The sequence below is a fragment of the Bufo bufo genome, chromosome 3, assembly GCF_905171765.1.
Source record: "Bufo bufo chromosome 3, aBufBuf1.1, whole genome shotgun sequence".
Classification (NCBI taxonomy): Eukaryota; Metazoa; Chordata; class Amphibia; order Anura; family Bufonidae; genus Bufo; species Bufo bufo.
In genome coordinates this window covers 300,438,204-300,464,837 of record NC_053391.1, presented here as the reverse complement: position 1 = coordinate 300,464,837, position 26,634 = coordinate 300,438,204, and the positions used below count along the sequence as shown (strand labels likewise).

General features: G+C 46.9%; 1 protein-coding gene across 1 annotated transcript in view; it reads right to left on the bottom strand.

Annotated features, from left to right (window-relative positions):
* IPO9 (importin 9) overlaps nt 1–26,634 on the bottom strand; it is a 154,190-nt gene that overhangs the window by 48,924 nt on the left and 78,632 nt on the right. The window contains exons 14-18 of the mRNA XM_040424209.1: nt 26,052–26,211; nt 25,745–25,971; nt 24,534–24,682; nt 3,162–3,290; nt 83–358 (exon numbers count right to left, since the gene is read on the bottom strand). Coding sequence (XP_040280143.1) covers nt 83–358; nt 3,162–3,290; nt 24,534–24,682; nt 25,745–25,971; nt 26,052–26,211 — 941 coding nt within the window. The remainder of the gene's footprint in view (nt 1–82; nt 359–3,161; nt 3,291–24,533; nt 24,683–25,744; nt 25,972–26,051; nt 26,212–26,634) is intronic.

Here is a 26,634-nt window from a genome sequence, read left to right as displayed (position 1 = left end):
ATATTATGTTGCTGGCAGATCATACTGCATTTTCATGATGATAGGTTCACTTTAATTGATCTTTGTGTCTCTGTAGCAATACCTGCATGACACTGAGAGTCTCTGCTTGCTGCATCTTGCTGAGAATTGCTCTCAAAATCTGGTCCAAATTTTCACCCAACTCACGACCAGCCTTAGAAATAAGAGTAGATACAAGACGCCCCACAAATGTCGCTGTGAATTCAGACGTTCGAGGGTCCAGAAGCTGGCTAACTACTTGCATGACATACCAAAGACCACTGTGTCCTTGATCATCCTGCCACTGTGCAATTTGCTCCAGTGCAACCGAAACATAGGCACGAAGAGACTCGCCACCATTCTGGAAACAAAATACAAAACACAAAACGTTCAAGAGCCGACTATAAAAAGGATATGCACATTTCTTTCACTTTGTTAGAATGGACTATTTTTTAGAGCAAATTACACTGATTGAAACCTACGCTGTGTATTCATTTTGCTTGCCTGGGCCAAAGACATAGAAGACCTGTGCAGAGGTAAGTGTACAAGGAAAGAATAGATAAGATTTGGCAATCACCTATTTTGAATGATCGATCCGGTCTCATCTATACACAGAGATGATATCTCCTTATCATTACAGGCAGGATTACAATTTATAACTGCGGAAAAGTGATCTGTACAGACCAAGAAGTGGCCCGTGCGAAAACTGCAGGATTTTATGGTTTTGTTTAAATATAGACAGTGATGTGGAAAATTAAAAATAAATCAAAAATTCTTTAAAAATATGTTAAACATAAAAACATGATTTAAGTAATAGGTCATTTGCTGTTGACATATTCCCTTTAGTTTAAGCAATGCAACAAGACAATGAACCAAAGTAAATCAACTAAAGAATAGTGGAAAAGGAAGATTTGTGTTATGGAATGGCCAAGTAAGAGTCCTGAACTAAACCCTATCGAGAAGTTGTGGCAGACCTGAAGAAATCCAAGAAATATTCATGAAATGAAACATTTGCAAAGAGAAACAATCCAAAATTTCTTCAGTCTTGAGCAAATCTTATATACAGCTACAAGAAACCTTTGGTGGACCCGATTGCTGTTGAAAGGGTTGTACAAGTTATTAAAGTTAAAGGGTCACTTTTTTTCTAAGCACTGTGGACATTTACTCCAGATGCAAAATACATTAACCCCTTAATGACCAATGATGTACTGTGTACGTCATGATGAGGTGTTAGTTATCATATCATAACGTACACAGTACATCATGAGATCAAAGTGTCACCGCAAGTATAGTTGCGGTGACACCGGCAACTAAACGGGTGTCACCGACGGCTCACCTGTCCGAGCACCTGGCAGGGGACCAATCAGTGCTGTCCCTGCTTTTGGAGCGCTGACACTGGTCAGTCAAATCTGACTGACCAATTGCAGCATCGAGAAGCGCAGCTCCAATCTCCTCAGCGAGTTTTGAGGAGATTGGGGCCGCGCCGTCAGGGAGTCCATGTAGCCCCGATCCCCCAGCAGCAGCAGATGGTGGCCATTTAACCTCTTCCATGCTGTAGTCCAAGCATGTCAAACTCAAAGGCTAACATGGGCCAAAAAAAAATAAAATTAAAGTTTATGTGGGCCGCATCAAAAAAAAAAAAATTTTTTTACAATATAATGCAGACGGATCCGTTCTGAACGGATCCACCGTCTGCATTATATGAGCGGATCCGTCTCAGACGGATCCGCTCTGAACGCAAGTGTGAAAGTAGCCTTAGGGGCAAGAACCTGGGATCTTTCATCCCTTGTCCTATTCAGCTCTATTAGGGTGAATAGGACTTCACACTGTCCCTGCTGCTCTGTGCCTTGTGCACACAGCATCAGGGATGTTACCATGGCAACCAGGGCTTCTGTAGCGTCCTGGCTGCCATGGTAACTGATCGGAGCCCCAGGCTTACACAGCTGGGGCTCCGATCAGAAGCTGCCACTGCACCACCAATGAGGGGGAGGGGAGAGGTCCCTGTGGCCACTGCCACCAATGATTTTAATACTGGGGGGGGGTTGAGGGGCTGGCGCACTGTGCCACCAATGATTTTAATGGGATGGGGGGTTGAGGGGGGCACACTGCACCACCAATGATAAATTTCCCCTTTATACAGGAGGCTGGTACTGGCAGATCAGCAGTTAACCCCTCAGGTGCGGCACCTAAGGGGTTAACTGCCTCTGATCGCAGCTCCCTGTCAGCGGCAGGGTGCCGGCAATGCGATTCTGCTGCCGGCACCCGCCTCCTGTATTGTGTTAAAGACTGACTCTTACTATCAGGCCACACAGAGCGGCGCCCAGCGATGTCTCAGCACTCACCATTAGTTCTGTTCGCCGCTCCGTTCGCCTGCAGTGCTCCATTACTGTCTCCTCTCCTGCTCCACATGCTGCTGATTACTATCGGAGCGATGGGAGGAGACATCAGCTTCACTAGTGGGCGTTCCTTCTCCCTGCGCTGCGATTGGACAGCGCTACAGCCAGGAAGAAGGAACGCCCACTAGTGAAGCTGATGTCTCCTCCCATCGCTCCGATAGTAATCAGCAGCATGTGGAGCAGGAGAGGAGACAGTAATGGGGCACTGCGGGCGAACAGAGCGGCGCCCAGGACTAATGGTGAGTGCTGAGACATCGCTGGGCGCCGCTCTGTGTGGGAAATGGGAATAGTCCTATCATTGGTGGCTCAGTGCGCCCGCCCCTCCTCCCCCCCTCTCTTCTCATTGGTGGCAGCGGCAGCAGCACAGGGGGGAGGGAGGACCGCTTCCTTCTCCCCGTGCTGCTGAGAGAACATGAGCGCGCCGATAGCAGCGCTCATGTTCAGAGATACTAGACTGCCGGGCCGCAAAGATATTCATTGCGGGCCGCATGCGGCCCGCGGGCCGCATGTTTGACACCCATGCTGTAGTCCATAGGGAAGGAGTTAAACGGGGAGGGAGCTTCTGCCAGAGGCCATTAACCCTTTGTGAAAGAACTACTCAATATTTTTTAACAAAGGCCAATCGAAAAAAAATTAAACAAAAATGAGCAACATGCAAAAAAAAAATAATAACATTTGCACATACATGTACATAGCCTTTAAATTGTGTTTCTCTATAATTTACATAAAAGACAAAATCAAAACATGCCACTTAAACATTAAAAGTACCTGCATGATTGTATTGTCATCTGTACGCAGGGTACACTGAGCGACTGCAGGAAAAGCTTGACAGATAAGAAGTTCTGAAAGAGGTGGTTTTGTGTTCCTCACAACTGTGGTCAAAATATCAATTGAGGTCTGTAACAATAAATTGCAGATTGCAGTAAGCATGCTTAAACACCATGGTATAGTACTTAAAAAGGCACAAAACACTGCTTGACCAAAAATAAAAAAGAAATAAAAAAAACCTGTAGTTTACTGCCTCGGTGCTTAAAAGGACATCTGTCAGCAGATTTGTACCTATGAAACTGGCTGACCTGTTGTATGTGCGACTGGCAGCAGAAGGCATCTGTGTTGGTCCCATGTTCGTATGTGCCCGCATTACTGAGAAATATGTTTTACTATATGCAAATGAGCATCTAGGAGCAACAGGTACATTGCCGTTATTCCTAGGGGCTCAGCTCTCTGCAACTGCCGCACCCGCTGCACTTTGCTTGGCAGGGTCAGGCAGGCGTGATCATGTTTACATTGCCTGGCCCTGCGCAGAGGGAACTGAACCGCTAGATCAGGACCAACAGCACTGCCCCATTGATCTCCATTTGCATATATTAAAACTTATAAACATGGGACCAACACAGATGTCGTCAGCTGCCAAGTGCACACATGCAACAGCTCAGCGAGTTTCACAGGTACAAATCTTCTGACAGATGTCCTTTAAAAATCAGTTTACTCCTATAAGTATGCTATTCTGCGGCATCTCTCGAAGCTTCTGGGTTCCAAGTCAATCTGTGACAGTGCCTTGCTTGTCTGCTGTTGTCTTATATTATAGAGCGCCCTTTAAGTCTACTCCAGCACCAAGGCCCAGGTACAAATGGTACCTGGAATTACTGCTGAGAAACACTGGAATTAAGACAGCTCCCTATCCAGACCTTTAAAGAACAGTAAAGCAAAAGGAGAGGAGGAGCAGTGATTTTAGATCGAGTAGAATACAAAGGAGGTGGAATACTCATCGCTATGCCCCGGAAAGCAATGCGGCTCCCTCATCTAGAGTCCACTTTATAGCTAATTAGTCCTCCTGATCATCCAAGTCCCAGTGGATTTACGTAGGGAAATTTCGTTCAGATCCAACCAACGTGTAACATCTTCCGGCGAGTCGAATAAATGGACCGTTCCTCCGGCAAATTCTTCTTACACAGGCGTCTTAACATCCAGAAATTTTGCTCGGCGCCTCTGTACTTCCGTTGAGAAGTCAGGAAATATGGAGACCTTGTGACCATTAATAAGTAGATCCGAGTGATCTCTTGCTTTATGGCAGATAGTGTGCCTATCTTGAAAGTGCAGAATTCTGAGCAATGTCGGTCTGGACGGTGCCCCCCGCGGCAGATGGAATGGCACCCCGTGCGATCTTTCAATTGCAAATAGTGGAGATAGATAATCTTGTCCAAATTTAGCTTTAACCCTTCCTCGAAGAACTGAGCAGCGTTAACCCCTTCCACTTTTTCTAGCACTCCCAAACATAGGTTATTATCGTGCGATTTGTTCTCCAAATCTTCAGTTTTGTTTATGAGAACAGTAATGTTGTGTATTACTTTGGCCAGGTTGCGTTTAACAGGGGGTACTTGATCTTCCAAAAGGCTCACTCTTTCTTCTACTCCAGCAACCCTTTCATTTACTTTTCTTATGTCTTGTCTGTAGGGAACCCATAGATGTATTAAGGGTCATTAAGGCAGAGCTGCATTGTTGTACTGCCATGAATATATCTTTGGTGGTGGGCTCTGGTTCATGTGCCAGCTCAGGGGGAGGGACCTTCAATTGCAGTATAGATTGGGTAGCAGACACTTTAGGGACCCTCCCCTTCACCTGCTCCCACGTCTGCCATGCGGGATCCACCATCTTGCTTGGTGCCCTCCCGCCAGGTGTAATCAGTGGGAGAGCTCACCTCCCACCTGTTCGTCCTCCTCAGCGATTTCTTCACGTCCCCAGGGCCTTCCTCTGCAGGGGGAACACAGGCGAATTGCTCCAGGCGAGCCGCCACATCCGCCGCCCTGGACGAGGCGGCAGCCCCATTTTGTTTTTCCAGCGTTGCTCCCGGTCCCTCCCTCTCTTTCTTTCTTTGTTGTGCGGGTCATGCCCGAATGTGGACTCAGGAAGGCTGCCCGCACGTCTCCACTACCTCTCGGATGAGCAGGAGACAGCAGTCGCAGGATGGCAAAGCATTTCAGCAGGTACTGCTCAGGAATACGAGTCTCCCTACATTGCCGGCCAGGCCACACCCCTCAAATGAACAAAGTAATATCACCCAAAGTTAGAACCCACGGCCAGAGGCCAGGTCTGTCAGTCCCTCAAGTATATCACCATTAGTTGTAGCTTCCTCAGGGCCCCCCTATTCTCAAGTTAGAATAATGAGATTTTTGTGCACTCACCTGTAAAATCTCTATCTCGCTTGATTCATTGGGGGACACAGGACCGTGGGTATAGCTGGCTGCTGCCACTAGGAGGCGACACTAGGCTGAAAACGGTTAGCTCCTCCCCTGCAGGCTATACCCCCTCCAGCCTGGAGAGAGCATTTGAGTTTGTGCTCCAGCAGTAGGAGAGACCGAACCAAACACAAGGTCCCAACAGACAAAACAGGAACCCCACTTGCCTCACAACAATATGTGGGTGGGTGCTGTGTCCCCCAATGAATCAAGCGAGAGAGATTTTACAGGTGAGTTCACAAAAAACTAATTTTCTCGCTCATATCATTGGGGGACACAGGACCGTGGGACATCCTAAAGCAGTCCCCGGGGAGGGAAACAAAATTCTCCCAAACCAACTCTCTATGGAAGTCCCTGAACTGCGGCCTGCAGAACCCTGCGGCCGAGAGAAGCATCCGCCGAGGCCAATGAATGCACCCGGTAAAATTTAGTAAAGGTGTGTAGAGAGGACCAAGTCGCTGCTTTACACAACTGAGACTCAGAAGCGTGGTGGAGGTGTGCCCAAGAAGCCCCGACCGCTCTGGTAGAGTGAGCCGTAATCCCGGGTGGAGGAACCTTGTCCCTGGAACGATAGGCCTCGGCAATGGCCGAGCGAATCCACCGAGCAATAGTCACCTTTGAAGCTGCCAAACCTTTACGAGGGCCTTCCCTGATAACGAACAGAGCGTCAGTGCGTCTAAAGGGGGCCACCACCGACAGATAGATCTTCAAGGCCCGTACTACATCCAGACGATGGAGGGAGACCTCCCGCGGATGAGAAGGCTGAAGGCAAAACAAGGGCAAAACAATGTCCTCATTCACGTGAAAGGCAGAAACAACCTTTGGTAAAAAAGATGGCACTGGACGAAGAACCACCTTATCTTGGTAAAACACCAAAAAGGGTTCCTTGTAGAAGAGAGCTGCCAGTTCCGAAACCCGTCGAATAGAGGTAATGGCCACTAAAAAGGCCACTTTCCAGGAAAGTAGACGGAAGGAAACTTCACTCAGAGGTTCGAACGGCGCTGTCTAGAGTGCACCGAGAACCAGGTTCAGGTACCAAGAATGTAATGGGGGCCGATATGGGGGAACGGTATGAGCTACTCCTGGCAAGAAAGTCTTGACCGGACCTAGGACGGCTAGAGAACGTTGGAAAAAAATGGACAGGGCCAAGACCTGCCCTTTGAGGGAACTGAGAGCCATGCCAAGGTCCAATACCGACTGAAGGAACGCTAGAACCGTCGGAAGGGAAAAAAGCCTGGGAGGAAGAGCTCGTTCCTCGCAGAAACGCAAGAAGGATTTCCAGGTCCGGTAGTAAATCCTAGAAGAGGAAGGTTCCCTGGCCCTAATCATGGTTCGAATGACCGCATTAGAAAAACCTCTGCGTTTCAACAGAAAGGTTTCAGCCACACCGTTAAACGTAGCGTATCTAAACTCTGATGGAAGACTGGGCCCTGGGAGAGTAGATTGGTTCTGATTGGCAGAGGGCACGGAGCATCTCCTAGCAGAAGAATGAGTTCTGAGTACCAAGCTCGTCGAGGCCAGTCTGGGGCGATCAGGATCGTCTTGATGCCTTCCTTCCCGATTCTGCGTAGGATCCGAGTTAGAAGTGGTAACGGTGGGAACACGTAAAGAAACGTGAAGCTGTCCCAAGGCGCCACGAGAGCGTCCACGCCATGTGCTGCTGGATCCCTTGCGCGAGAGAGGAAGCACGGGAGCTTGTGATTGAACCTGGACGCCATCAAGACCACTTCTGGACGTCCCCACCTGAGACAGATAGCCCCGAACACCTCCGGATGGAGGGACCACTCCCCCGGGTCCACTGTTGTCCGGCTGAGAAAATCTGCCGTCCAGTTGTTCACTCCCGGGATGAAGACTGCCGAAATCATCGGAACATGGGACTCCGCCCACTGCAAAATCTTCGCAGACTCCTGCATCACCAGAAGGCTGCGAGTCCCTCCTTGGTGGTTGATGTAGGCCACAGCTGTGGCATTGTCCGACTGCACCCTGATCGGACAACCCTGCAGAAGTGGAGTCCAATGGACAAGGGAGAGATAAATGACCCGGAGTTCCAGTATGTTGATGGGAAGTTTGGACTCCGATGGAGACCAAACACCCTGGACCGTCCGTGTGGCGAGAACTCCGCCCCAACCGCGAAGGCTGGCGTCTGTTGTAATGATCGTCTATATCACTGGAAGGAAGGATTTCCCCGCCAACAGATGCGCAGACTCTGTCTACCAACCGAGGGCGGTACGCGTTTGGAGGGACAGCCGGATCCGGCGATCCAGAGAATCCGGGGATTTGTCCCAAGATGACAAAATGGCTCGTTGAAAGCATCACGTGTGAAATTGAGCGAAGGGAATGGCCTCGAAGGAGGCCACCATCATGCCCAGCACCCGCATGCAATTGCGGATAGAATTATTGCGGCATTGGAGTAAAATGCGTATAGATCTCTGAATGTCCACGCTCTTGTCCAATGGCAGGCGTACCACGGCTGCACCTGAGTCTAGTATCATCCCCAGAAACTTGATTTGTGTGGTGGGAGATCAGCAGGATTTCCGCCGATTGACTATCCACCCGAAGCGGGACAGGGTGCTCAAAGTGATCTGAAGACTCTCCTCGCATTGGGAGACTGTAGATGCTTTGATCAAGATATAGTCTAGATACTGGAGGAGAGTGATGCCCCTGGAGCGCAGGAGACCCAGGAGGGGGGCAAGCACCTTTGTGAACACTCTCGGAGCTGTCGCTAAGCCGAATGGCAGGGCGACAAACTGGTAGTGACATGAATGAATGGCAAAACGAAGAAAACGTTGATGAGCGGGTGCGATGGGAACGTGTAAGTAGGCGTCTTGGATGTCTATCGATACCATGAGTTCTCCCTGTACCAAAGAGGCAATCACGGAGCGGAGTGACTCCATCTTGAACCGTTGAATGCGGAGGAAGCGATTCACTATCTTGAGGTCCAGCACTGGGCGAACATCGCCTTCCTTTTTGGGTACTACGAAAAGGTTTGAATAGAAACTCGTAAACTTTTCGTGGAAGGGGACCGGAATTATCACGCCCCATATGAGAAGGGACTGGACTGCTTGGAAGAAAGCAGCCGCCCGACCTGGATCCTTGGGTGGCTGGGATAGATTTGAATTCTATCTTGTATCCTGATGTCACTACCTCTCGTGGCCAAGCGTCCGATATACGAGTTCGCCACATTTCCTGAAAAAGAAGGAGACGACCCCCCACCTGTAAGGGCGGGGCAGCACCTTCATGCTGAGGGCTGTTTCCTGGGAGCGGAACGAGGCTGTTGCGCTCGCAGACGCCATGCTGGCTGGGGTTTGAAGGATGGGCCTTTTCGCTGGTCCTGATTAGGTGGCCTAGATGCAGGTGAGGCCGCCGGACGTGTGCCCGCAAACCTACGAAAGGACCGATAACGGGAAGATGTGACCCTAGGATGAAAGGAACGTTTCGCCTTAGGTTGCGGTAAATGGGTGCTTTTTTCCCCCTGTTGCTTCCGAAATAATATCATCTAGCCGGGTACCAAAGAGTCGAGACCCGGCAAAGGGAAGTCTTGAAAGAGAACGTTTGGAGGATGAATCCGCTGACCAGACTAAGCCACAGTTCTCGGCGGATAGATACAGCGAGAGCCCAAGGAACGGGCGACCATCGTCCCCGCGTCCAGAGCCGCTTCGCAGAGGTACTTTCCTGCCTGCGAAATTTGTACCGCCAAGGCTGGGATTCCGCCGGAGGAAGATTGGTCACAAGGTTTTGGTTCAAACGGAGGGCCCACTCCGAAACCGCCTTGGCTACCCATGACGATGCGAAGATCGGGCATAAGGCTGAACCACTGGCTGCAAAGACCGACTTCGATAGCGAGTCAATGCGCCAATCTACTGGGTCCTGGAGAGAGGAGCCATCCGCCACCGGAATAGTCGTGTTCTTTGCGAGGCGAGCGACCGGTGGGTCTACCTTCGGAGGTGAGGCCCATTTTTCCACACAATCAGTTGGAAAAGGGTAGAGCAAGTCTAACCGCTTTGGGACAATGAAGCGCAAACCTGGCTGGTCCCAAGCCTTTGCGACTTAGGGGTCTGCTTTGTACGCAAAAACGACACTCCCTGGTGGCTAGTGGAGGGGAGTTCCTCCTAAAATTGGAAAGTGTCCCGGATAGCTGAAATCAGACTATCTACCATAGACGCAATCTGGGAAGACTGCTCTAGGTCCATCTCCGTATCTGAATCCGCAATCTCACCAGTGCGTCACCTAAAATGGAGGACGTCTGAGATCGGGAAACGGGAGGGGGAGGGGATGCAGAGGCATCAGAAGAGGAATGACGACCTGATCTGGGACGCTTGCCCAGTCAGGTTCTCCACAGCCAGAGGGGTCTTGAACGCCTGTGGGTTGTGACAATATGGATGGATGGCTCTGTGGGGCCGCCTGACATGCAGAGCATAGAGAGAGTGACTGGCCACGAGGGAATTTAACAGAACATGAAGTGCAGGCATAATAAGTGGTTCTGCAGGGTGCCTGGGGAGGGGTCTTGGCTGGGTCTGACATTGTGTGGCCTCTCTATGCTGGAGGGGGGTAGCGATCTCCTACCATTAGAAGTCCCAGGTCCTGTGTCCTTGTGGCAAGGGAGCGCTGGAGAGATCTTCCGGAGTGCCGCGGTGGGAAAATAGGCTCCGCCCCCACACGCAGGAAAATAGGGTCGTGTGAGGAAACGGCCGGGAAGAAGCCACGCCCCCGGTCGCATGCTAGGAGCCGCCATGAGACGGGAAGGGGTTAATATAGCGCCGAACATGTGTAGTAGCAGAGCTACTGCAGCCGCGATGCTGCCGACATTAACCCCAGCAGTGCCGTACCGCCGCCGCTAAGGATCTGAGGACACAGGAGGGAGATTGCTACACAGCAGACAGGGGTGAGGAGCTAAGGGAGGGAGAGAGGGGAGTAATACTCACCTGTCTTCTGTGGACTTCGCCCTTAGATGTCGTCCCAGCAGGGCGACCCAACGACCGCTGGCAGAAGGCATCAGGGGTCCGGGCAGTATAGGGCTGGTGAGTAGGTGGCCCTATTGCTGGTAGGAAGCAGGGGAGCGAGGCTGCCCTGGTCAACTTGTCTTCTTGGGGGGACAACAGACACCGGCTAGCCTTCCAGGGAGACAGACGCCATGCTAATCTGTGCCCCATGAACCTAATAAAATAAAAAATATAAATAAAATTCCCAAAAGAGCCACCCTGCTAAGCAGGGAGGTCTGCCTCCTACGACACTAAGCTAAAAACTGAAATGCTCTCTACAGGCTGGAGGGGGTATAGCCTGCAGCGGAGGAGCTAACCGTTTTCAACCTAGTGTCGCCTCCTAGTGGCAGCAGCAAGCTATACCCAAGGTCCTGTGTCCCCCAATGATATGAGCGAGAAATTATGTTTTAAGGTATGGCATTCATTTTAGTCAGAAGAACTAGGCTGACAGAGGACTCTAATTCCCGTTAAGTGATTATGTTAAAGGATTTTACTACTGATGGCCCATCTGCAGGATAGGACCATCATTGTCTGACAGGTGGGCGTCCGACACCCAGAATCCCACCGTCCAGAGCAGCTCAGACACCAGAACTACACAGCTTCATCCACTGTTTAGTGGAGGGAGCTAGTTTTGCTGCGCTGCTCCTATTCACGTAAATGGGAGCAAAGATGCATTAACCAGCTCCATACACTATACAATGGATGGACTTGTATAATTTCAATGCCAGAGCTACTATGGAACAGTGGAAAGGCAGGGTTGAAAGGTGTTGGCCTATCGTCAGGATCGGACATCAGTATCACATAGGCAAGGGTCCATCAGTTGTATTAGTAGTGTTTGGTATATTCCTATTTTTTTTATTTATTTAACATATGCAGCATTGAATGTAGACATATGTGGCATGTATGAACTCTTTACATATTTGTTTTTATTTATCTACTAGCAGAAGGACCCGCACGGGTATATTTCATCTATTTAATTTAATGTTTGTGTGTCGTTAAAAATAGACAGTATCGGCGTGGCCTGGACGTCTGCAGAGATGGCAGCGTGATCCCTGAGCTCCGCTGCTCTTGCCGCTAAAGCAGGCCGATTCAGCTAGCAGAGACGCGTCACATGGGGAAAAAGTTACCCCTAAAGAAGCCCACTACCCATCCGTCCTCCCGAGGGGAAGGAACACTGGACAAGTACCTTACTCGCGGCTCCCAGCTTCAGTCCTCCCAGGGCGGCCTTCTCCAGCGGTCAGCAGCAGGCGCCATTACAGTCCAGACGGCCCCTGAATCTTCGGCCACAACAGGTGAGCGCAACAGCAGGGAACTTTCCCTTTGCCCCCTGGCTGTGAAATTTATACCGGAGCGGCCCACAGACACCCCTGACCTAGGCCTGGGGCCCCCTAGCTGGCTACAGGGCTCCCAGGGCATATACGCTAACATGCCGCCTAAAATGGCGCCTAAACAAGCTAAACAGCCTGCGGCTACACCGGCACGCCGTCGTGAGTGGGGAGACAGCTCTGAAGTTGAAGCAGACACAGCTTCTACCACTTTACACCCCCCTGATGAAATAAATGTGTGGAGCCAACGTTCAGTGTCTGGGGATGAGAATGGGGATGAGCCCCCTTGTGCCTCCCAAGATATGAAGTCTTTACAGCAAGCAATACAGCAGATGCCCACAAAAGAAGACTTTAAAGTAATGGTAGCCGGGGTACATGATGCCTTTAAAGCTGAAATTTCCTGTTTGAGAGTGGACTTTCAACAAATGTCTGCCCGAGTGGATCAGATTGAAACGGAGCATGATGACACCAGAAGATACGTGTCTAAATTACAGTCTATCATAGCCACTCAATCCCAAGCTATTAAAGAAAATACTAATCATCTGGAAGATTTAGACAACAGAGGACGCCGTAATAATATACGGGTTAGGGGTCTGCTAGAATCGGAGTCTGATGAAGATTTGGACATTATATTGAACGAACTGTTTAATTTGATTTTAGCGCCTCAAACACCACTAACCATCAAACTGGATAGAGCCCACAGAGCGCTTAGGCCGAAAAATACTGCGTCACAGCCACGAGACGTGATTTGTTGTTTGCATGACTTCCGCCTGAAAGAATCCATCATGGCCAAGGCGCGTACCTTACGTACGATTTCTTTTAAAGGCTCAAGCGTTCACCTGTACCAGGACTTATCTTGGATGACCCTACAGAAAAGGAGAAGCCTTCAACCTCTATTAGCATGTTTGAAAGATCTCAAAATCCCATATCGTTGGGGCTTCCCCTTCGCTTTGATTGCTACGAAAAATGGCAAGACCTCTATATTACGCACACATGCGGACTTGTCCCGTTTTTGTTCCTCTTTGGGTCTTAGCACTCCGGCCCTTGATAATTGGGAGATTCCAGACCCTCCTTCAGCTCCAGCTCCACTATGGCACACAGTCCAGCGAAAAAGAAACCGACCTCCATCTCAACCGGGAGCATATGGATCTCCCCTACGTGACGCGCCTCCTTGAAAGCTTATATTTAAGGGATTGAATCCCTCTGAGGCCTTCAGTTAACTAATTTTTTGAGCAGCAGCTCTTACAATTGGTACAATTGTTTTCATTGCATTGTTTTTCTCTTTTATTTGATCTTTCTTATCTCAGATATTCTCTGAGTTACCATTCTGGCCTTGCCTGCTATGGTGTTCAGTCAGGTCCCTACCAACAGGACTCTATTTGTTGCCCTCTCTCTATCCCTCACTCTAGATTTTGAGGTGGGACAGACGTGGGCTTTACTGTTTGTTTTTGCTCACATTATATTGAGTCTTGACTGGGTGATTACACCCATTGTTCGGAATTGTATACCATGTTCTTTGTTATATATGTTGTCTTTTGTCTCCCCCTTTTCCCCAATGTTTCTTCCTTTCAGGTTCCTTATTGCTGGTATATTGAGACAGATTTCAGTATATGGAGATGGATGTTCGTTAGGGGACGCCACTCTGGTCATTGGCAAGTACTGTTACACCACATACACTCATGATTAAATGCATTTCCTTGAACGTTAAGGGACTCAACTCTAATGCAAAACGACGCCTAGCTCTCACTGAGTGTAAATCTCACAGAGCAGACGTTGTTTTCCTGCAGGAGACACATTTTGATAGAGAGGGCTCCTTTAAGTTTGCGGCTAGATCCTACCCACGAATATATTCAGCTAGTGCTGATACAAAAACTGCTGGAGTTGCTATCCTTTTATCTACTACATGTCCTGTACAAGTGGAATCTGCGCAGATTGATGATCATGGTAGATATGTAATACTCCAGGCCTCTCTCCATGGTGCTCCATTTATTTTATGCAATATTTATGCCCCAAATTCAAACCAGATTCCATTCCTGAAAAAGGTCTTCCGAGAATTGGAAAAATATCTACCGGCAGCGCTTGTTATAGGCGGAGATTTTAATGTCGCTTTTTCAGAGCATTGGGATAGACTGACACTCGGAGAGGCGACACCATCTAGAGCCCAGCGAAAATTATCTCGTTTTTTTAGAAAACTCATTAGACAATATGCCCTATATGATTTGTGGAGGGTCAATAATCCATCGGCTAGGACGTATTCGTTTTATTCTCACCCTCACAGAACTCATACTCGCATAGATTATTTCTTTGGGAATGCACCTGCCCTTAGGATGCTAACAGATGCGGAATTGGGAAATATCACGTGGTCAGACCACGCGCCAATCTCGGTCACGTTTAACCCAAAGAATGCTCGTACTAGGATATGCCACTGGCGACTTAATGAATCTTTATTAACTAAATTACCGACTAGACAGGAACTGGGAAGTTCCTTGGAGGAATATTTTGCTTTTAATCAACCCACGGCCCCGTCTGTAGCTATATTGTGGGAGGCGCATAAAGCCGTTTTCAGAGGCAAATGTATTAGTGTAAGCACTAGATTGAAAAGAGACTATAATCTCCGATATAATAACACCCTTGCCCAATTAAAACAGTTAGAAACCCGTTTGGGGACTCATCGCTCTTGTCACTTATTACGGCGTATAGTACTTCTCCGTGCTCGTCTGCGGGAAATGGCCTTTGAAAAAACTGGCAAACTCTTATTATATTCACGCCAACGGTTTTATATGTGGGGGAATAAATCACATACTATTTTAGCTCGCCAGCTGCGAGAGTCAACCACGACTAGTGCTCCAATGTCTCTGAGAATGAACAGTGGAGACATGATATATGACCCCAAAGCGATACTTGATCAATTTCAGCAATACTATGCTTCCTTATATTCTCTTACACCACAGGCACCCTCTGACCCAGTCGACCGCCAAGCACTATTTGACTCTTTTTTGGCTCAAAGTAATATACCCAAACTATCACCAGAGGCAGGGTCTGCACTTAATGCTCAGATCACAGCTGAGGAGATTCAGGGTGTGATTTCCAAATTACCTAATGGCAAGTCACCTGGACCAGATGGGTTGCCCTATTCTTATTATAAGACTTTCTCATCTCTCCTTACACCCCATCTATATACACTTTTTAACTCATTTCTACAAGGCTCAGCTATACCAGAGACCATGCTGCATTCCCATATAACGCTCATTCCAAAACCGGGAAGAGACCCTCTAGATTGCGCAAATTACCGCCCTATTGCTCTTCTAAACTCGGATTTAAAAATATTCACCAAGATATTGGCAGATAGGTTGGCATATTGGCTCCCGCGACTGATACACGCGGATCAAGTTGGCTTTGTGAGGGGCCGACAGGGTGGGGATAACACGAGAAGACTTATTAATCTGATAGATATTGTCAATAGGAAACATCAACAGGCTCTATTATTGAGTTTAGACGCTGAAAAAGCGTTTGATCGCTTAAGCTGGCCGTTTATGTTTTCCACCCTGCGGGCCTTTGGATTCTCTGGTCCCTTTATCTCAGCCCTCAACTCGTTATATAGTCATCCTACAGCGACAATTAAATTACCATATGCAAATTCAGCTCCTTTCCCGATAAAAAACGGCACCAGACAGGGATGCCCGCTCTCTCCTCTCCTGTTTGTGCTTTGCATTGAACCCTTAGCCGCAGCAATTAGGTCCCACCCAGATATTCATGGAATCATGGTTAACCAAGTAGAATATAAGATATCATTATTTGCGGACGATGTTTTGCTTACCTTATCAGACCCACATATTACTTTGCCCAACTTATTTAACATGTTGACACTGTATAGTCGACTCTCCGGATATAAGATCAATTCCTCGAAAACAGAAGCCCTTCCCCTAAACTTACCAGTAGATGTATTAGCTCCGTTAAGATCTAACTACCGCTTTCATTGGCAAGATGCTACCCTACGTTATCTAGGAGTGAATCTAGCAGCAACATATTCTTCCACATATTCCCATAATTTCCCTGCCCTTTTTCGAGAGCTTAAACGTTTGATGGCTAAATGGATGTCTCTCCCCATATCCATGTTTGGCCGCATAGCGGCAGTTAAAATGTCCATTTTGCCAAAATTACTCTATTTATTTGAGACCCTCCCGGTACATGTACCGAGGACGGAATTACGAGCATTACAGGCTGGTATATTTAAATTCATATGGAATGGGAAGAGACATAGGATAGCAAGTAGTACCCTTGTAACCCTGAAATCTCAAGGGGGGTTAGCAGTTCCAGACATTACCAAATACTACTGGGCCACACATCTTAGACGGATACCAGCATGGTCTAAACTTTATGCCTATTCCAGGTGGATGGAAATTGAAAAATTATGGATTGCCCCGATACATCCTAACTCTTTGTTATGGTCCCCAATATCACACACTCAATTACCAGAGCTATTAGGACCAATGCTGCATACATATAAAATATGGCAGCATTGTAAACACCGCTTCTCCTTGGTCTCTGGGAAGTCCTCCATGACATCTTTTCTGTTTACACCGCTTTTTGATGCGGGATCTCAAATCTCTTTTTTTAAACCTTGGTTTTCAAAGAAGATATTTAGGTTTGCGGATATGATCGACTATAGAACGTTACAATTACTTTCACTAGATGAGCTTAGAAGTTCTAGGTCACTTACGGAAGTCACTGAATATCAATACATGCAGATACAACATTTGTTCACTACACTGTTTCATTCAAAACAGGTATCTATCCCCACGTCTTTTGAGAAGACATGTAAACTTTCGGAGTCTACTGGAGGTCTTATATCTGAAATATATGTGCTCCTCTCCTCCCCGGCCCCTACAACGTCGGTGCGTCATCTATATATGTCTAAGTGGGAATTGCTCTTGCACCGTTCTATTTCAATAGAGGAATGGAGGATAATTTGGCAAAGAGCTGCGATGACATCAACGTGTGCTATACATAGAGAAAATACTTACAAAATAATGATGTTTTGGTACCACACCCCCCAGTTATTGCATAAGTTTAACCCTGATATTTCGGACCGCTGCTGGAGATGTAACGCGGAGGTGGGTTCACATATCCATATTTTTTGGGAATGCCAGATTTTAAATCCATTCTGGAGTATGGTACAAGAAATTCTACACAGTTTGTTTGAAATAAGATTTCCATTAGACCCTTACATATACTTATTAAATGTTCCACACATACCTTTGAAGAAGCATTTATTAAAGCTAATGTTATATGTCCTGACTGCGGCTAGACGTCTGTTGGCAAGATTCTGGAAAAGAGTAGATTGCCCGTCACGGGTTGAACTCATAAAAAGTATACTGGAAGTGAGACGTCTCGAACATATGTCGGCTACAATGCTTGCTTCGGTTGACAAATTTGACCGGATTTGGAAACAGTGGGACTTGGTGTTTGACGTCTCATGTTGATCTACTCCATACCTTACCTTACCCATCCTAACCCTAGTGTGTCGAGTCTTGTCATTCCCCTATGTGTGTCTGAATCCTTCATATAGTAAACTTTATATAGCTTTACATGATCAAACACCATGTATGTACTTCTTTAAAACTACTTAATGTGGAGATATGCATACACGAAAATAAGATGTATGCTAATTTTCTCTCTACTGTTCAAATGACTTCAATTGTATCTTTATATGAGAAATAATGTACACCAAAGTCATGTTTTCTTTTATGTATGTACATGTTTATTCTTGGAAAAATCGTCAATAAAAAGACAATTGATAAAAAAAAAATAGACAGTATCGGGGGCGGAGCCTAGCGGCGCATGGAGTAGGACGCACGCCGCACTAGCTCCGGCAAGAATCCTGACTAAAATACCTACAACGGTGGAGATATTCTTTAAAAACAGCCGTAGGAGCGGGGGACATAGCCAGCAAGCGGTCCGGTGCTAAGAAAAATCATTATGCCTGCAAAGAGAGGCAAAACGCCGAGCCGGCAGGACAGGGAGGCAAGATCCCAAGATGGCGCTGAGGAGGAAGAGTGGCCTGACCTGAGGGCGGCGGTGAGTCAGGGAGCGGCAGCGCGGCTAGAGCGCTTCGCTCACAAGTCACACCAGTCCCCCAGTCATGTATGGGGAGAAGGAGAGGGCACCATGGCACAAGTGGAGGAAGGCTTAGGAGAGCAAGATGGCCCCTGTAATGACGACCAGCAATCCCCAGTTCAGCATGAGGGGGGGGCGAGTGCTAGCCTGTGCAGCATTGAGAAGTGTCTGCCAGTGATCAATGCCCCTGAGCCCACCTTGAAAAAGATGTGATGGCAGCTATTGCTAGCTGCAACGCCACCCTCCAGAACATGAATATTATTATTGGAAGTCTAAAAGCGGACATGTCCATTATCCGTCATGACCTGCATAAAGTGGCTGAACGCACCTCAGAAGTAGAGAGGAGGGTCTCGGATCTGGAAGATGGGGCTGTTACCCTACAGAGAGAGAGCCGGGCTGCGTCAAAGGATATAGCGGCGCTCTATGCTAAAACCGACGACTTAGAAAACCGCTCTCGCCGCAATAATATAAGGCTGGTGGGCATTCCTGAGAAATCTGAGGGCCCAGAGGCTACTGATTTTATTGAAAAATGGCTTGCGGAAAAATTCCGTGATAGAGGACTCTCTGCACTTTACGCTGTGGAACGAGCACATAGGGTCCCCACCAGGCCTTTGCCGCCAGGACGTCCGCCACGTCCAATACTGGCTAAAATCCTGCACTATCGAGACAGAGACACTATACTGAGGGCTGCAAGATCTCATCCTGATTTAAAAATCAATGGTGTTCAGGTGTCTCTGTTCCCTGACTATTCGTCGGATGTACAGAAAAAAAGAGCTCGCTTTGTGGAGATTAAACGGAGGCTGAGAGATTTGCAAGTACAGTACTCCATGATGTTCCCGGCCAGGCTCAGGGTAGCGGCGTTTGGATCCGCGGTGTTCTTTGAGGACTCGGACGCTGCGGTCAAGTGGCTGGATCAAAATGAGCGTCGCCTTAGGATTCCATCAACAGACACCTGAGACTGTTGGACATTCCTGCTCCTGATTGAAGTTCTGATGTCCACTGGACCGTCCACCCACCGTTGTGGACATTTTCTTTTTTCTTTAGCCGGTTGCTAAAGAAATTTTGTGGGTAGAGCATACGCCCGAGGTTGCTCCCCACCTTCCTAATGTGCCTGCGTACGGTATCGTGCTGGATGCTGTGCTGCTTCAGGCGCTGTTGGGCCTGGTTCACAATGTTGGCCCCAAGTTCATTACTGAAGCTAATTATGCTGCATATGTTCATTGCCTGGGTAGGGATAGTTGGGTGGGGGGAGGGAGGGGGGATGGGATTAGCGGGGGTTATTATCGTCAAAGGTGCTAATGATGGCAATTCTAAAATGCTGAAACGTACAGTCCTGGTATATTTTGTCCGGGGGGGAAAAAAGGAAGAGATGGGAATCTGTAATCTGGTATTTAACATTGTTTTTCCCTGCGGCTGCTGGGAGGTGGAAAGTTGTAGATCTCAAATGTACTTTTATCTATGTATGCATTCTTATGGGACCTGCTACGAGAATACTTAGCTGGAATGTGAGGGGAATGGCGGATGCTACCAAGAGACACGGTCTGTTCCGTTACCTATCTAGATATCAGCCGGCAATAATATGCTTGCAAGAAACGCATATGACCAAACAATCTATACATGTCATGCAAAAGCCGTGGTTGGGTTATTCGGTGCACTCAGTCTTCTCCTCGCATTCCAGGGGGGTTAGTATCCTAGTTCATAAGAATATCATATTTGAATGCCTGAGGGTATGTGTGGATGAAGAGGGAAGGTTTAAAGGAATGCATTGTGTGGTCCAAGGGATGAGAATGGTGTTAGCGACAATTTATATACCCCCACCATTTTCCTCGGTACCTTTAAGGAAGCTTATAGAATTCATGGCAGAATTTTCTGAACTTCCAATGTTAATAGTGGGAGATTTTAATAATGTACTTGACAGTTCGCTTGATAGATGCCAGATCACACCTAGTGGTAGTAGTACGGGTGAAACCTCGTTTGCAAGAATACTGAGGGAAGTAGGTCTGATGGATGTATGGAGAGAGACCCACCCCCTGGACAGGAAGTACTCGTGTTTCTCCTCGACATATGGCTCCCTGTCGCGTATAGATCTGGGTCTGGAAAATGCTCATATGTTCCCGTTTGTACAGACCTCAGAGTATCTTTCTAGGACCCTATCTGACCATTCCTTATTTAGCATCACCCTTGATATATCTGTGACAGCCAGGCCGGGGGTTAGATACTGGCGACTAAATGCCTTTTGGTTAAAACTAATGGGTGATCCGTCCGATATGCTTCAATCCCTTAGGGAATATTTTTGTATAAATGAAGGGACTGCGTCTCCGTTAGTCGTCTGGGAAGCGATGAAGGCCTTCCTCAGAGGATCCTTTATTAAAACAGTCAGTCGGATTAAATCTAAATCTAGAGAGCTTGATCGGCAGAAACATGATAATATGAAGATAGCGGAGGAAGCTTTTGTGTTAAATCCTTCTATCATGACAAGTAATACCTTAAAGACTAGGCAGGAGGAGTTGAGGTGTCACCTTTTGGAGGTAGCAGAGAGGAAACGACTGTTTTACAAGCAGCAATTTTTTACTGAAGGTGAGAGTGTAGGCCATATGCTCTCTGTTATTGCAAAAGAGCAGCAAGGATCACAATGTATATCTGGCCTGTTAGATGCTGGCGGCGTCCTCAGGCGCGATACTGATAACATTTTGAATATACTGAATTATTTTTATTCCTCTCTGTATGCTTCCAAGGTGACATGCTCGGATGAAGAGATTGACACCTTTTTGGCCACATTAGATCTTCCTAAGCTTTCCAGGGAAGACAGTATGCGGTTAGAGGAGCCGATTGAATTAGAAGAATTGAGGGCGGCATTAGCTGCTATGGCTAATGACAAGGCTCCGGGTTTGGATGGGCTTCCGGCGGAAGTATATAAGTCCTTTGCGGAAGTGTTGCTCCCGGAACTTCTGAAGGTATTCAATTGTTCCAAGGAGAGGGGGGAGCTACCTCCGTCTATGCAGGAGGCGGTAATAGTAGTCATTCCTAAGCCGGACAAGGATCACTCTCTCCCTGACTCATATAGACCGATATCGTTACTCTCCACTGATGTTAAGTTGCTTGCAAAGGTCTTGGCCACGCGTCTGTCTAAGGTGATTTTGTCTATCATACACTCTGACCAGACTGGCTTCATGCCTCAGAAATCAACGTCAATTAATATTAGAAGTGTGTTTGCCAGTATTCAACTTCCAGCTGATAATGTTGGAGATAGAGCTATCCTTTCTTTGGATGCGGCCAAGGCCTTTGACAGCATTGAGTGGCGATTCTTGTGGAGAGTTATGGCGTATATGGGATTTGGAGATGAGTATATATCCTGGGTCCGGGTGCTATACTCTAAACCCGAAGCATGTATCAGGGCAAATGGAGGGGTGTCCCCCAAGTTCTGTCTGGGCCGGGGTACTAGACAGGGGTGCCCGTTGTCGCCTCTGCTATTTGCAGTTGCGATTGAGCCATTAGCCGCGGCAATTTGTAAATCAATGGACATCCGGGGATTCCAATATGGGACAGTTAATAATAAAGTGGCGATGTATGCAGATGACACCTTGCTTTTTCTGGGAGATACTGGTCCATCGTTGGAAGCGGCTATGAAAATCATTGATTGCTTCGGGGATCTGTCGGGTCTGACTATTAACTGGAGTAAGTCGGCGATTATGCTGCTTGACGGGCAAGTGCAATCATAGACAGTGCGAGACAGAAATATTCCATGTGTAGCGACCTTTAAGTATTTGGGTATCCATATATCTCCGAGAATCCGAGACTTTGGGCGCCTTAACTTTGACCCGTTGGTTATCAAATTTCGTAATAAGACTAAGGCATGGTGTAAACTATATCTGTCGGTGGCGGGAAGAGCTAATCTCATTAAAATGGTGTTGATGCCCCAGCTACTCTATGTTCTACATAACTCCCCGGGTCTGGCTGTCAAAATCCAAATTTGTTCCCATCAATGCTACTTTCAGGGAGCTCATATGGCGGAAGGGCCAACCGAGAATTAAGCTTGAAACGTTGCAATATCCTAAAATAGAAGGGGGCCTTGCAGTGCCAAACCCCTGGGTGTACTTCCTGGCTGCACAATGCCAACATTTTAAGGGGTGGATGGAACTAGAGTCGAGTGAGATGTCGTGTCAGTTGTTTAAACATTGCCTGTCCTCTAATGACCTACTGCTGATCCTTGAGACTAGGGGGGCTGGAAAGAATGGTCCGATGGGCGATCTGGGACACTTGATGCAGTCCGTATGGAATAAGGTCAAGCTCCTGAGGGGGGTTTTCGGCAATACGGAATACACTCCACTGTGGGGCAATCCTGTGCTGCCGGAATTCCTCTCCCTGTCTGAGTTTGGGGCATGGAAAAGGAAGGGTATTCTGAGGTTGGGACATCTTTTGGAGGAAAAGAAGTTCATGTCATTTGCCAGATTTCAAGAGAAGTATGAGCTGCCTAAAACGCACTTTTATAAGTACCTTCAGGTGAGACATGCATACAACTCCACATTTAAAGGTACGACTATGGTGGCTGGGAGAGATGCTGCATTGCACCAGATTCTGTCCAGGGGGGCGAGGAGAGGTATGATTTCCTGTATATACAAGCTGTTGCTTGATAAGTTTCTAATGTCACATCCGCTTACAGCTAAAAGTAAATGGGAGAATGATGTTGGCGAATTAACTGATGACCAATGGTCTGACATACTGGAGGCGATACCTCTCTCTTCCTTGAGTGAAGGACGTAAACTCTCACAGCTGTTTATTGTCCATAGGGTCTACAAAACACCGTTTTTTTTGTTCCGTATAGGGTTCAGACCTACGGATGAGTGTCCAAGATGCTCTGTGGTGTCTGCAGATTTGTTGCATATGATGTGGACGTGCGAGAGGTTAGGGAGATACTGGGAGTTGGTACGTCAGACAATACAGGAAGTTTACAAAGTACAAATACCCTCTGATCCGAAAGTGTGTGTGTTAGGATATGTCTCTGAATTGGCCACTGGGCAGGTGCATAAAATAGCTATAGGGAGAATGTTATATGTCGCCAGGAAGTTAACAGCCCTACATTGGATACAGACGGCTCCGCCAATCCTAGGCGAATTCCAAAGTGCGGTTGACAAAATGCCGAGTTATGAACGCATGGTGTACCAGAAGCGTGGATGCCCAGCGAAATTTGAAAAATTGTGGGATCCATGGCTGTCGTTTCGACGTCTGAATAGAAATGTTTAACAATGTGCCTTTGTATTTTGTAGGTTAGGGTGGGGTGGGATGGGGAGGTTGGATTGAAACTGGATTAATACACATAGTTTGGTGTCCTTTTTGTTATTAGTCCTATGGACAATATGTCTCTATGTCATCCTTGTATGTATTGTGAAAAAACGTGTATTTACACTGTAAAATGTTTAATAAAAAGGATCTGATTTAAAAAAAAAAAAAAAATAGACAGTATCCCCCATAACAGTGACCCCTACAGCATCCCACCCCCTTAACAGTGAACTCGACCCACACCCCTTAACACTGACCCCCCACAGTGCCCCGCTTCCTTAAAATTTGACTACCACAGCATCTCACCCCCCTTAACTTTAACCTTCACAGCAGCCCGCCCCTTTAAGAGTGACCTCCACAACATCCCACCTGCCCCCCCCCCCCCCAACAACAAAGACCTTCACAGCGGCCTACCCCATTAACCCCCTCACACCTCCCCGACCCTTTAACGGTGACTTCCACAGCACCCCATCCTCTTAACAGTGACCTCCGCAGTGCTCATCCCCTTAACAGTGACCTCCACAGCGCCAGCCCCTTTATTTGACTTACATCACCATCTACAACAACAACATTGGCTAAGCGTTGCAAATGAAATATTAACTCACACATAAGCTGTCTTATACTAAGAATGTCCTTTGTTGCCTGTAGCAACCAATCAGAGCTCATTAAGGACCTCCAGCAAAATAGAAGCGGAGCTGTGATTGGTTGCTATATGCAACCTGATGAATATCCAGGCTGCCACAACAGCCAACGGCTCCTGTAGTTTGGCGGTTAGGTAACTAAGTGTATTTTTCGGCAAATAATTGGAAAGCGCGGGGTGACCAAAATTTGGTGATTTCTAAATGAGACAGTGTGGATTCCTTTAGCGGGTGGACATACACTCAGCTTTATATATCAGATTTTACTTTCATAAGGACTCTAAGCGTCACATTTGAATTTTCATCCAATTTCTGCTTATAATCACCATTGCAAAGTTCCATGTGTTACAATGACAGGCTGCTCTGCTCATCTTAATTGGCAGCTTGGACCTGTCTACAGCTGCCTTCTCCCCAGCAGGTCCGCTCTGTCCCTCTTACTGTACCTGTACTTTTTCAAGAACTTAAATCATGGGGCATGAAGGAGTTGTCTGCTAGGTTTAGTGTTCATTATAAGATCAAAATCAAAAGCCACGTGCTTAAAAAAAAAAAAAAAAAAAAAAACACTTACGGCACAGAGACCACTTGGAATTTTCTCAGGAGGAGCCTGCATTATGCTAACAAGAGTTGGAATGAGTCGCATTTGCATGGCACTCTGGCAGCCCTCTATCTGAGCCAGTTCTTTAAAAATGTCTTGTGCCAAAGATGCAACAACAGGATCTATAATAAACAAACAAAAAAGCAATACCATAATATATTTCTCTTGCTTATGCAACAGCTACAAACTATCAGAAATCACTGTACCACTGTGATGAGATATATATATATGTTAAATAAGTCACCAATTTTCTAAGTAAATATATTTCTAAAGGTGCTATTGACATGAAATTCTCACAAGAGATCGGTAACAACCCAACCAATCCACACATGCAAAGAAATCAAACCATAGATGTCCATAAATTAAGTTATGTATAATAATGAGAAATTACTCAGGGAAAAAGTATTGAACGTGCTTACTGCAATTTATTTAATACTTCATACAAAGCCATTGCTGGTGATGACAGCTTCAAGACGCCTCCTGCATGGAGAAACTAGTCTCATGCAGTCAGGTGTGATTTTGGTCCATTCTCCCACACAAACACTGTTCAAATCCTGAAGGTTCTGTGGGCTCCTTCTGTGAACTCTGAGCTTTAGTTCCTTCCGTAGAAATTCTATTGGATTCAGGTCACGTGATTGGCTGGGCCATTCTAGCAGCTTTTTTTTCTTCCTCTGAAACCAATTTAGAATTTCCTTGGCTGTGTGCTTGGGATCATCATCATCATGCTGGTAGATGACAGCAGATTTTTATCAAGAATGTCTTGGTACATTTGACCAGTCATCCTTCCACCAATCATCACGAGATGCATCTTGGTAATGAGACACATTTTTATAGGCCATCAGTTGAACCAGCTGATAACACCAGCAGAAAGTGAAGTTATCACTTTCCATGGCTTTTTGCACCTCTCCAAGTGTTCAATACTCCTGCTCCCCCCGCTTCTCATTATTATACATAATTTATGGACGTCAATGATTTGATTTCTTTGCCTGTGTGGATTAGATGAATTGTTACAGACATCTGGTGAGAATTTCATGTCAATAGCACCTTTAGAAATATATACAGAACACTTAGAAAATTGGTGACATGCCCAATGCTTATTTCATCCGCTGTATTATAATATAATTATATTAAAAGTTCTATGTATAGATGTTAATTCATTTTCCCCCAAAAAGAGCAAGACTTACCATTGCTGTACTTGAGGAAGATGGCAATGGTAAAAGGACAGATCTTAGATTCCGAATTGGCAGTAAATACTGGATCCACACTGCAGACAATGCACAGAGTTTCCATGACTAAATTCAACACTTCTGAAGTGAACTGTGCTGCAAGGTGTATAAGTCCGTCAACCACACTGGGTAGAAAGGGTTGAAGAACATGGGTGCTTTCCGAGATCTTGAGCTGATCACAATACCTGACACAAACACACAAAACAAACATGAGTGGGAAAAAAACCTGGAGGGTTGGAAATGGTACAAGGAAAATGAAACGTACCCCCATATAGCTCTGACAGCAGAAATGCGCACGGATGGTGGCTGATTATCGTGAAGTCCACTCACTGTTGCCTGGAGAAACTGCTGTATCAATTCAGGAGACATAGCAGCTGTGAATCGACTTGCTGCCCAGAGAGAGCGGCCAAGTAGGAAGGGTGAAACTATTTGAGAAAGGATATTTAAAATGTCAGGTTCAAGCTCTACACAAACACCTAAGGCACCAATTCTTGCTGTGACATCAGGCTGCATCCCCTTAAAGGGCATCTGTCAGCAGATTTGCACCTATGACATTGGCTGACCTGTTGCATGTGCACTTGGCAGCTGAAGACATCTGTGCTGGTCCCATCTTCATATGTTCCCAGGTTACTAATAAAAATGAAAAGGAGTCTCTAGGAGCAATCAAAGTAGATTGGGCATGGCAGTTGCAGACAGAGCTAAGCCTCTAGGTGTAAGGCCTCTTTCACACTTGCGTTGTCCGGATCCGTCGTGCACTCCATTTGCCGGAAGTGCCCGCCGGATCCGTAACACCGCAAGTAAACAAAGCATTTGAAGACTGATCCGTCTTCAAAATGCGTTCAGTGTTA